At 39.5% G+C, this 13,453-nt stretch overlaps 1 protein-coding gene across 1 annotated transcript; it reads left to right on the top strand.

Annotated features, from left to right (window-relative positions):
- The first annotated feature begins 1,697 nt into the window (after nt 1–1,697).
- On the top strand, nt 1,698–9,315 carry LOC123817871 (deoxyuridine 5'-triphosphate nucleotidohydrolase-like). Its single transcript, XM_045837636.1, is given in 5 exon segments — nt 1,698–1,713; nt 6,039–6,165; nt 7,049–7,131; nt 8,775–9,176; nt 9,179–9,315. Coding segments are annotated over 5 exon segments (765 nt in total).
- The last annotated feature ends 4,138 nt before the right edge of the window (nt 9,316–13,453 follow it).

A 13,453-nucleotide genomic window follows, 5' to 3' on the forward strand; every position in this document is an offset into this window, starting at 1 on the left:
AGAAGCATTTCTAGTGCTTCTAGACTGGGAATTTCCATCCTTTATGATCCCTTTAGTCAGACTAATGTGACCACACTCACAATCATACTAGAATCTGAAATTCCTGGTCACTAAATTGTAGGATTTTCCACCACCTTTATCAGTCTCTGCGACACCAGTGGGCCATTAATGGATATGATAACATATTGAATTCAGAGTCATACCGTACTAAGCTACAGTAAATACAAATGTAAAAGAAAGATTACAAATATAATGTGTCAAAGAGTCATCTACAATTTGTGGGAGTATTATAATCTTAATTTTTGACATAAATCTCACAAATTTTCTCATCTTGTTCAAGCTGTACAAAACGCTTCAAAGTCAAAGGTAGTGGTCAAGTGAAGAACACAACCAGAGAAATATGCAGAAAAGAGTCCTGGCCCCGACCCAGTGACCCCTTCACGGCTTCTCCATGCACGTCCCACCACCAACAGGCCTGTATTCAGGTGCAGCCCATCTGCAGAGGTGCTCTGCTCAGACTCCTACCCCTCGGAAGCTTTGACAACACACGCATGCAGCGTTCATGAGACTCGGGAGGTAGTTACAGACCCAGGAAAGTCATGCAAGTCTTCATCTGTCTGGTGTTTCTAGTTCAATACTGATCCTCTGAGTTCACATTCTTGTGCACGTGAAGCCCGAGGTTTGCTACTTTGGTTGAAATTGTAGCTGTGGAAACCCCAACAACTGTGAGTCCACAATATAAGTTAAAGGCCCCCAAGCCCAGACCAGTTCCCTGCTGGGCGGAGGGCCCATTTTCAGGCAATCACTGAGGCCCTCCCAGCCAAGGTTTCTCCACTGTTCTTTTGTGAATTTTCTGCTGAGAGACATTGCCTGGGAAACAGGCCCACCTCTCACCATTTAAAGGGAGAAGTCAAGTAGAGTAAACGATCTGTGCACCTCACAGTTCCTGGACCAAAGAGCCCAAATTGCTCCCCAGGGTGCAGATATGCCAAAGCCCCCTTTGATATCCTCCAAGTTTAATAACATGCACTGCAGAGAGAGATTTGTTTGGAGGAGTTCTGAAGGCAAGTGCAGTGGCAGCAAGACACGTTATGGATGTCAAGTGGGGCTTTGACCGCAAAGGGTTCTGCAAACTTTAAACACCTAAACTTTACCCATATAGATTGGAATTAGATCACCTGAGCAGATCTAAGAAGTGACATCAGCTGTGCTCCCTGACAGAGTTACTGAACTTCTCTGGGTGAGTCATCCTTGTTGAATGAGGAGACCCAGGTGATGCTCAGGTGAACCCATTGATTAGCAGGAGGGCTCTGGAATGTGTCTGCGAGAGGAGAGAGCAGGCTTTGTTCAGGTGAGATAATGGAGTGTTCTGTTGCTTGTGCAGTTCAGGAGAGCAGCCCCCATTCTTCTTGCTGTAGAAGCTTATGGACCTCTGTGGGAGGAGAGAGCACATGAAGACAGAAAAAGAAGCTCAGTGTGGTCTCCCTGTATCAGCTCACTGTCTACTTCTTTGTGACAAAGGAGATGAGAGGGTGGGCCTTTCAGCATTTCCAGGTTCTTCTGTCAGTGATTGTGGTGGGTTTAGACAAAAGGGCTGTGCCTTTGAGGACACATTCTCAAATGCAAACTTGACTCCTCAGCATATGGTGGCCTGAAAACGGAACCCAGAGGAGGAGGTAGAGCAGGGCCAGGAGGATATGGCGGCATTCTCAGGTAAAAACTATTTCCTGGTTCAGAGGCTGTGCTTGCTTTTCCTCCCAATATGATTGCATTAAGAATCAGCAACCTTTATTTCTCTTCTTTAATGTCATTTGATAGTGAGATTGTTTTTATTGTCTACTTCATTCATTTTCTAGTTATGAGTGTCAAGCGCAGTAGTTTTTGCCCCTTCCTTTTCTCCTTTGTCCCAGGTCCTCCTGTGCATTTTCTTTATCTAGGCTACCCCAGTTCAAGAATTCCTGCCTTTCATTAATAACCATCAAACACAGAAGACATCACCTGTTTGACAGATCAACCTGGGAAGGCAGCCGAGTGCAATATATTTTGGGATGGGCTCAGAGGCTTTGGTATTGGTGGAGCAGAATATATATGTTTAAGTTCATGTGGCAGCAGCATCACTGTTGTACATCAGTAGTAAGAAGATACAGATTTTACAGTGAGAATCACACTGAATGTTCTGTAAAAGAACAATCAGTATAATAGACTTTGTCACTGAATTGCTAAGAATGATTTGTAATTTAAATACACAATTAGTGTACTGAACATGAAAGGTACATATGGATTGATATAGGAAGAAACAAATGTTTAGTTATGATTATTTTCACATAATAACTTTCTTATGTATGTATTTTGACAGTAGTGTCAGAACAATAAAGGCATGTCCTCTGCATGGTTCAGGCACTGCGTATTGTTCAATTCCAAGTGATACTCACTTGGCTGAGGTTCTCTCTTCAGTGTAGACTTAATACTTTTCCTTTATCATTAACACGAGTCTAGTAGGGAATTTATTGAGGGATGACTATTACATTTCATCTGAAAACTTTCATTGCCTTTTTAACTTCTGTTTGCTTTGGAAAATGAAGACCATACATTCCTTTCATAGAGATCATTGGCTTTTGACATGAAAGATGGAATTAGTGAGGACTTGTTCCTGTAGATTTTGTTATATTGCACAGTCATGTCACAGATGTACTCTGCATTATTGCCTTTTACATTTTCAGATAATTTTGCAGGAACCATGTTGTAAACATGTTTAATTCAGAAAAAATGGTAACATGTAGCTCTGCACTCATGATACAAAAGCATTCTCAAAGACATAAACCTCTAAGAAACCATAGCTCTAACTCCTTTTCTATTGTTTTGTGTGTATTTGTCTTTATTGTGTTTATAAAACACACATGGTATGTTTGAGTGACAGACTCACCGTATTTACAGAATCACAAAATAGCATTGATTTATATTGATATAAAAATGTTATGTTATATTTCTTTCATTTCTACCAAGTTTCCATATGTCCAAGAATGTGACAGTGTGTATAAAATGTTAACAATTGAGTTACTTTGTCTTTTTAGTCTTTAAAGTTGTTTTCATTCTTCTCAATTAGAAAAAGAGCAGTGACTATCGATGAGGTCTCTATGTGTATTTGACCATATATTTTTTTTTAAATCGCAGTTCCAGTTTCGAGTAGAACTAAAGGTCTATGTTTTACCGTATGTTTCAGAAAATATTTTCATATCAAGACTAATCTTGTTCTCAAAGTAACTGTACTAAATATTCAAATAAATTCTGGCTGCTATGTTTCTTACATGTTGAGAAATGTAAATTGTATACAATTCACTGAACTCCAAATCATGTGTGACTTCTTTTCTGTGTCTTCCTTTTTGAGCCATTGAGAAGTACAGCACATAGACCAGAGACCCTGACTTCATTTGTGAAGAGTGAGCTTGTCACTGCTGGCCAAAATATAGGCATAAGTAGACATCCTTGGTTTTCTTGCACAAACAATAGGATAACAACCAATTTGAAAAGGACAAAGCAGAAGAAGTGACAATTTGGAATTTTTGGAAATCAGACAACCAAGTGGAAAAAGAGGCATTCATCCAGACGAATAGGAGGGGCAGAGATAGTCAGAGTTTTGATGATGTGTAGGACAATGTTGGCTGGTACACCAGGTGTATGAGACAGTGAATGGTGGACTGGGTTTGTGAGGCAGCAGTTCAGGGACCAGGTGGTATTACATTCATGTCCACATAAACCAGGAGAACAATGGGGAAAGAAGAAAGACAATGCTATCTAGGGTTCCAGCATGGGAACCTGAAGCCAAAAAACCTCTGGCTATAAAAGTCTGTGGAGATTTTAGGAGTGGGAGAATCTAGGAGTCTCACAGAAGACTCTGTTGCAGGGCCCCATGCAATCCGAGGAGTTATACAAGTCCACTCAACACAGAATCATCACCAGAAAGGGCAATTTGCTTGAGGGTATCAGGAGAATTGAGTAAAAGCTGGGTCAGAGGTAAGCAAGCAGGATTGTTCCCTCTCTGATCTTTTTCCAACAAACAGCACCACAACCCAGCAAAGTGGGTTTTCCTGCCTTGGAAAATAACTAATGCTCTATCCCTTGGAATTTAACACCTGAAACGAGACAAAGAAAAATGGCCCAAATGAAAGAACAGATTAACATTCCAGCAAAAGATGCCTGGCTGCTGTAGGTCAGTGGATGAAGTGCCAACCTGTGAACCAGAGAGTCGCCAGTTCACTTCCCAGTCAGACCATATGCCTGGTTTGCTGGCCAGGTCCACAGTATGGTGCACACTACAGGCAACCACACATTGATGTTTCTCTTACTCTCTTTCTTTCTCCCAACCCACTCTGTAAAAACAAATAAACTGTTTTTTAAAAGAACTGAGACCTGTATAGGTAGAGAACAAAACAGATGCAGAGTTCACAACACTGGTAAGCAGGACAGTCACAGAAATGGTTGAGTAGAGCTGCAAAATAAAGGAGGAAGTGAAGGATCTGCAAGGTGAAATACAGAATCATATACAGGGGGCCAACAGTGAAAGGAGTGAAACAGGGACTCAAATCAATAATTTGGAGAAGAAGGAATAAATGAACATTCAACCAGACTGGAATGAAGAAACACAAGTTGAAAAAAAATGAGGATAGGCTGAGTTAGCTCTGGGGCAACTTTAAACCTTTCAACATCCTATTTTTAGAGGTGTCAGAAGGAGAAGAGTAACAGCACAAAATGGAAACATGTTTTGAAAAACAATGAAGTAAAACTTGCTGAGTCTGGTGGAGGAAAAGACATGCAAGTAAAGGAAACTCAAAGAGATTCAAAGAAGTTGGACCAAAGAAAGAACACACCAAGACACATCAAATTTCATTACCCAAAATGAAATACGAGGAGAAAATCTTAAAAGCAACAACACAAACAGTTACCTACAAAGTGGTTCCCAGAATACTCACAGCTGATTTGTCAAAAGAAACCTTGCAGGAAAGAAGGGACTGGAAACAAGTATTCAGAGTCATGTAAGGAAGGGACCTACATCTAAGATTAACCTAACCAGCAAAACTATCACTTAGAATGGAAGGGCAAATCAAGTGCTTCCCAGATAAGGCCAAGTTAAGGAGTTCATCATCACCAACCCCTTATATGAAATGTTCAATGGATTTAATCTAACGAAAAGAAGATGATCAAAAATGTGAACAGTGAAATGGAAAAAAAAATTACAATATTTACAACTGACCTATAAAAACAAAACCCACAGAAAAATAAATTAAGCAAAAAACTAGAACAGGACCAAATTCACTGTAATGTGAATCATATGGAAGGCAATCAGCTTGGTGGGTGTGAGGGAAGAATGGGGGAGAGGGAACCGGGAAGAAACAGCATAAATGCTGGGTACAAAATAGAGAAGGGGTATTTAAAATATATTAGGAAATTGGAAGTCATGGACTTATTTTTATGATCCATGGGCATGAGCTTAGTGGTGGAAGCATGGAGGGAAGGGGGCTGCAGGGCAGAAGGGGATAAGGCAGGGGAAAAAAAAGACAGGAGAGCATAATCAATAAAACATACTTATACAAGTGAGCTTGTGAAAAAGGCAAAAACACAGGCCTCAACCACAACTCCCAACACAAAATCTGCATTTTAACACAACTATATTTTTTGTTGCCTGAATGGAACCTAAAGAAGTTATTTAAACGTTCACCTCACCATGCTTTTTGTAGCTGAGCAGTATACACAGCTGTTTTTGCATGATACACATACAACACTCAACAATCCATATGCATGTGTGCGTTCCTGCATTTTAAAGTTTATATTCCTGAAAAGTAATGTATTTGCATTGGATTTGTAGGCATGTATTATCCTCATTTGCTGATGTTACAAAATGCATTAGAGAGTGTTAGAGGGTTGAACTGGCCTTACTGAGTGATGCAGTAAGGTGAATACCACCTCTAACACTTTTCCTGTTAGATGACAGTGAGGACTCTGTTGTGTTTCCTTAGTAAATGTGCCTCATTTTGTTTCTTCAGCTACCTTTGACCTTCAAGGACGTGTCAGTAGATTTCTCTCAGGAGGAGTGGGAATGTCTGGACCCAGGTCAGCAGAAATTGAACTCGGACATGATGTTGGAGAAGTACAGGAACCTGGTCTCCCTAGGTGAGGCTGACTACCTTCATAGTTCTCTCTCCACCTGCTGGATTTTGTTTTCTTTATTTAATATCTTTTGGGGACTTGACTTTGTTTGGTAGACTTTCAGATTCCTGATCACAGTAGAGAACTTGGAGGTTATCTCATGCAGAAAATAAAGGACTTGAGTGAGAACTATAGTCCTTAGGTACTCATTGTCTGAAAAAATTATGTTATTGTTCAAATAATTAAGGCACTCTCAAGAAAGAAGGTTTTAGGAAAGTAATCTTTTAGAAGATTTTAATTTTCCTTCAGCGCCCTTACCTGAGCACAATGTTGATTAGATAGGGGAAACTTTAAAAATAATAATATTTATTTTGTACACAGGTCTTGTGGTTTCTAAGCCACTGCTGGTCACATTTTTGGAGCAAATGAAAAAGTGCTGGGATGTTTGCAGAAAAATGTTAACATCTGCCCCCTCAGGTAGGTGGAAATGGAAATGTGGATGCCTCAGGTGAGAAACCCAAAGGTCACAGAGTAAACTAGACCTTCAAGTGTGATTTGAGAAACTGTGCGTCAATGAAAATTATTTTGAGAAGTCCAGGTTTAATTATTTGGCTGTCATAGAGGGCCAGCCGGTATCCCACAGTGTCCCATGCTCCTACATGCTTTCAGAATTGTGTTTTTACTCCAGTGACCTCTGTTATCCTATTGGTAGTTTCAGCCAAAGCCCTCCCTCTCAAAAAGTAAGTAAATGCAATCTGTGATAAAAGTGTGCCATGTATACATCAAGTTATTTTTAGATTCTAGGGTCACCAAGTTATGACTCCTCTTGCATTTCTTCAGGGACCTGGGAAAATCTGTGCATGTTGCTGAGAAATCGTGCATTCATCATTTTTTTTCTTTTTTTAAGTTGTGTTTTTCTGCCAAAAATGGAATTTGTGAAGGAAGTAGTCGAGATGCTGGAATTTCATGCAGAAATCCCAGGAATCCTGGGTACAGGGGTCATGTTTTCTGACTGTATTTTTAACCCACTGGGGGCTGCAAAGAAGACCCTACAAAGATTAGACTCAGTGATATTCTTGTAGCACAAAGTTCTCCCCAACAAGAGACGATCTACTTTTCTGTTCGACTTCAAAATGTCCCTGTGCTCATGCACCTGTACTCTTGTTTCTTGATCCATTGATTTACTGATAGGGACTTAGGTTGCTTCCAGCATTGGGCTGTTGTAAATTGTGCTGCTATAAACATTGGGGTGCATAGGTTTTTTTTCTAATTTGTGTGTGAGGGTCCGTAGAGTAGAAGAGGCTCCTAACCTTTAGGGCAGCGTTATGGTAAAGAAATAAGACAGGCAGTGAAAGACAAGTACCATATCTCACCTATAAGAGGAAACTAATCAAAACAAACAAGCAAGCAAAGTATGACCAGAAATATCAACATAAAGAACAAACTGACAGTAAGCAGAGGGAAAATGGGAGGGGATAATGGTGGGAAAGAGGGCAAGGGTTTTCAGGAACATGTATAAAGGACACCTGAAGAAAACTGAAGGTCGGTCAGATCAGTACGGGGACCTGAGGATGGATTTCTTGGGGGGGGGGGATGTTACGGGGGGAAATGTAGACTACTGTATGTGAACACAATAAAATAATTGGAAAGAAAATCTTTTGCTTTCCCAGGGCCATGGAGTGGGATATATAGAGCATGCAGAGGCCAGTTGCAGATTTTTTGAATGACTTAGGAGAGTCTGCACCATGAAGCAACAGGGGTCATTTGTATGGAAAACCCACTGGATGTGGCTTGGTCGAATTCTCAAGTGGAGTGGGGCAAGGCCTCAGGGAATCACTAGGACAGGGCTATAGCATTAACCAGGTAGGTGGGGACTCAGATACAACACCTTCTAATTCTATCCTGGGGAGAGCTGAGCAGGGAAGAATTGCCTCAGATGACTTTTGTGTGGGAGAAAGCTGTGCCTCCAGCCTCATCCCTGAAGCCAGACAGTTGATTCCCTTCCTGAATGTCCCTAACACCTTTCAATCAGCTGTCCCAAGGCTGAAGGTCAGAGTCCCTGTAAGTCTGTGTCAGGCCCTTTAAGAGAAAGACTTGGACTCCAGTGTCTCTCAGTCTCAGTCAGTCATCACTGCTGGTTTTCCAGGGTGATTCCTTTTATATGACAAATTCTCCAAACTTTGTTGGGTGATTTTTTTGGTATTTATTTACATATCAGGAAAGTAAATTATAGTTTTAAGATTAGTTTTAAGACATTGTGGGACTCGATTCATATATGAATCAGCCACATGGCAATTGAACTTAGATTTAAGTGCACATTTGTCTGGTTTCTTCTTTATACTGTTCATGACGTATCTTGTTTCTTTCTGTGCTTGTTTAATGGTCAGTGACTGTTAGGTCATTTGAGTTACAGAAATAGTCTTCATTTTACATCTGTGCATGGCTGAAATCCTTTTGGGGCCCATGCCTGTGTTGTGAGCTAGGTCCCCAGCAGGGGGCACATGTGAGGCCACCTCACCTTGATGTTTCTGGACCTCCTCTCCCCTCTGTCTAAAAGGAAATAAAGAAAATCTTGGAAAAAAAAGAAACAGCTTTTCTGAATAGAATTTAATATTTGAAAAGATTTGACTCAGGCTTTCCTGTTCCTCTGAGACAGCCTGTGCCTGCGTTCTGCTTTGCCATACCATGGCATCAAGACTTACACAGCATATCCTCCAACAAGCAGCAGTGTCCTTCAGAGGACAGCAGCACAGGAATACCCTTCCTCCTGCTCTCAGAGGACGCCACTGCTACAACCAAGGGATCTGTGCAGGTGGCTGGCCATGACCTGCGCAGTGCCAATGATTACACAGTGCCACCTATGGAGAAAGCCCTTGTGAAAACGGGCAGTCAGATCACTCTGCCTGCTCAGTGCTGTGGAAGAGGAGCTCCATGTTCTGGCGTGGCTGCAAAACACTTCCTAGATGTAGCAACAGGTTTCATAGATGGAGATTATGGAGAAAATACGTGTGGTGTGCTGTTCAATTTTGGCAAGAGTAGTTTATAGTGAGGAAGTGTGAGTGTGTTGCACAGCTCATTTGTGAACGGGTCTGTTATACAGAAAGAGGGCAAGTTGAAAGTTTGGACGACACTGAATGGGGTTCCAGAGGTTTTGGTTCCACGGGAAAGATTTGAAATGTATGTGGAGAACAGAAAATGAATAAACATATTTTTTCCTAAAAATAAGAAGCTTTTCTTTAGTGTGTTGTTGCTTAGTCAATCTTTAGCTTCCAAAAATACTTAGTTCTCTTATGACCAAGGAAAGGGTACATTTTTTGTGTTTTTCTGCATTCGATGGTTGTATAGATCTACATGTAACTTAACACACATTACTTTATCAGTCAAATGTGTATCATTACTGATTCCTCTCAGAAGTCTATCATTTAATTTACTAAATGCTGGCCCTTGAACCACTTAATTTTCAGTTTACTTTATAAATGATAATCAAAGCCTTTTATACAATAGATTTGAATCTTTTCACAGATTCTTACATATGCTTAAATAAAACATAATAAAAAGTTAAAGTCAAAAAAGGAAAGATATATAGCTCTCTCTTTCAGATATTATTTATTTTAAATTTTGTTAACAACCATGTAAATAAGAATCTACATTCTTAACTATCACTAATGGTACAGTTAAGTCATATTAAGTATACTTGCTTAATTGTGCATCTAAATGATGGAAACCCCCATCTCACATAAATATCACAATATCCATTAAACAACTACTTCCTCTTTTTCTTTCCTAAAACCAAGGCCCAGGTAACTACCTTTTCTTTTCTCTGAGTTGCACTCCATTAGAACTCACCTAAGTTGGAATGCAGTAGCATGTGTCTTTGTGACTTCTGTGCTTCACTTAGAACAAGTTCTAGTTTGATTTTGTGGTTTCAGGTGAGAAAATATTTTCTCTTTCCTGGAAGAGCAATATTCCATTGTATATATGTACTACATTTTTATAACTTTTTAAAATGTTTTATTCATTAATTTTTAGAGAGAGGAGAAAGGAGGAAGAAAGAGAGGGAAACAACAATGTGTTTGTGCAAGTGACCTACCCCCTAGAGGGAACCTGGCTCAAAACCCAGTCATGAGCCCTGACTTGGAATTGAACCGGCGACTCTTTTGTTCACTGGACAGCACTCCATCCACTGAGCCACAGCAATTGAAGCTGTATGTACTACATTTTCAAATATATTTATTCATAGACCTGAGGGTTGTTTCCACTTACCAGGCTTTTGTGAATAATGCTACAATTGACACAGGTATGCGAATGCCTCATGCAAATCCTGAATTGAATAGTTTTTGCTTGTATCTAGAACACACCCTGACCAACTGAGCACTGGGTCAGACAGATTAAATCCTCTTACTTTATGAATTTCAGTTTCTTTCCTGCCTAGATATATTATTTCTTTAGTGCCAAATATCATTTCATTGCATATATTTCAGTTTATATGAATATATATATATATATATATATATATTCAGCTGTTGACAGATATATTCTTCATTTTGAATTTTAAGAATTTATGAATGAAACTTCTAAAAACAACTTCTTGTAGGCTCCTGTATAGATAAAATTTCTAGCTCTTTGGTTAAATACTATAGAGTACACTTTGTGACTCCTAAGTACATGTTTAATTGTGTGTGTTTAGTTGTGTGAGGAATTCCAAACTCTTTCCATGTGGCTGTAGCATTTTGTATTTTCACCAACAAGCAATGAGAGTGGCATTTGCTCCACATGCACAGCAGAATTTGCTCTTGTCAGTGTTGTGGATTCTGATCTTTCTCAGAGGGGTACCATGTTGCTTGTATGTGAACTTTGTCTAATGTTCATTCTTTTAATGCCCATTTCCTTAGAGACATAAGACAGGGAGGGTCTTTTCGATACTAAATTTTATGTATTTATTTTAAAAATATATTTTAATTATATATTTTTAGAGACGATTAAGGGAGGAAGGGAGAACAACATTGATGTATAAGAAACACATTGATCCTTTGCCTGTCATACACCACCCATAGGGGACCTGGTACACAACCCAGGCCTGTGCCCTTACCCAGAATCAAACTGCTGACCTTTGGTTCAAAGGTAAGTTCTTAGTCCACTGCCACACCAGCCAGGGCTTACAAATATGTTCTCATAGTTCATGGGTTCTCTTTTTTCGTCATGATGATGATTGCTTTTCTGTTTGTTTGTTGTTGTTTTTTTTTTAGCTTACTGTTTGATTTGAGATGTGTGGTTTAAATGTTACTACTATGCATTGAGAGACAAAGTTGCTTAACAATTTGCCTTCAAAAGTATGCACTGGCCCCAGTGGGTGTGCCTCAGTGCATTGATCACCAGCCTGCAAACAAAAGGGTCTCCAGTTGGATTCCCAGTCAAGGGCACATGCCTGGGTTGCTGGTCATGACTCCAATAAGAGGTGCGCAACAGCAAACCACACACTGATATTTTGCTCCCTCTCTTTCTCTTTCCTTTCCCCTCTTTAAACATAAATGAATGCAATCCTTCAAAAAATTGTATACTGTATACATTTAAGTTTTCCTAATTGATCAATAACACAGAAGTTATATTTGCAGTCCTTTTTTTTTCATGTTTTCAGTAAGTACATTGTTAGTCATGACTTGAAGGAGATGTGATGAGATATAATTTTTAACATTAAACAAGTTCTGTTCAGAGGGTATCCAGACATGCAATGTGAAAACTAAAGACATTTATTGAAGGAGATACAAGGATCACTGTACATAGAACAATGACACCTCATTCTCTTTCAAAGTAAGCACCTTGGGACCTCACACAGTTTTCCCAGTTGCCATCACCTGCTCTGTCATTTTTTTCCTGAATGTCATCAACAGTGTGAAGTCTCTTCCCTTTCAAGACTGATTTTAGTTTTGGAAAAACTGGAAGTTGCATGGCTCCAAAAATGAGCTATAGGGAAGCTGATTGACCTGGGCAATTGAATGTTTCACCAAAACACTCTGCATGAGACATGATATAGGAAGAGTGTCCTCTTGTGCTGAAGCTGGTATTCACAAGTGGCCCATAGGGGCAGCCTTCTGAATCATCTGAATAGAATCCATGGAGAAATGTTGAAAACTTATCAGAACATTTGATGCAGATTCTTTGCTCCACTCTCCCAGTCATTTTGAATGTTAATGGCCCACAGTACACATGCTTACTCACCAGGGTGTACTGGGCCCTCTGAGTAGTACAGTGATGTAATCATTGTTTACACATGGGCATTCCAGTCCACCCTCCTTGGCTGCTCGGATACATCCATGAGGTGCATACTGTTCTTGTTATGTTATATTAACAATTGTCAGAATTTTTCCCAGAACACCTCTATTTTTCACTAAAATAAAATCATTTTTATTCCATTCTGCATCTTCACTATGGTAAATAATACTATAGTGAATATAAGGATGTATATACCATTTGAAATCTGTTTACTCATATTCTTTGGATAACTACCAGAAAAATGTCATTGCTGTGTCCTGTGGTAGTTGTCTGCAAAAATTTGAGGAACATCCATCTTGTTTTCTGCAGTGGATGCACCAACTTATTTTCAGCCTCACCAACAGTGCACAAGGGTTGTCCTTTCTCCACATCATTACCAGTAGTCATTGTTTGGTGATCTATTGATAATTGCCATCATGATAGGTGTGTTGTGGCATTTCATTGTAGTCTCAATTTGTATTTCTCTGATGACTAATGATATTGAACATCTTTTCATATGTCTTTTTACCATCTTTATGTCCTCTTTAGAGAAATATATTTGTAATTCCTCTGTCCATTTTCCATTCTATTGTATGTTATTTTTTTAAATTTATGTATTTATATTTAGGGAGTGGAATGAAGGGAAGAAGAGGAGAAGAGAACCCTCAATGGGTGGTTGTCTCTTGCACACCTCCAACTAGTTACCTGGCCCACACCCCAGGCATGTGCACTGACTGGGAATCAAACTGGCAATCTTTTGGTTCACAGGCCAGCACTCAATTCATTTTGCTCACAAGCCAGTGCTCCCCATTTCTCTGTCAGATTGTTTATTTGGTGTTGCATTAAGTCCCTTGTATACTTTGAATATTTAGCGTTATTTGTGGATATCGTCCCCTATTCAGTAGATTGTTTTGTTTGTTTTCTTGATAATTCCTTTGACATGCAGAAACTTATTTTACTGTAGTCTTATTTGTTTATTTTTTCACCTGTTTGCTCTACCTATGATGAGATATCTAAAAACAGATTTTTAAGAGTCATAACAGAGTTTGACCCAAAGCTATTT

This window comes from Phyllostomus hastatus, unplaced genomic scaffold, assembly GCF_019186645.2.
Source record: "Phyllostomus hastatus isolate PE091 unplaced genomic scaffold, TTU_PhHast_1.1 phas_contig_2243, whole genome shotgun sequence".
In the NCBI taxonomy this organism is placed as follows: domain Eukaryota; kingdom Metazoa; phylum Chordata; class Mammalia; order Chiroptera; family Phyllostomidae; genus Phyllostomus; species Phyllostomus hastatus.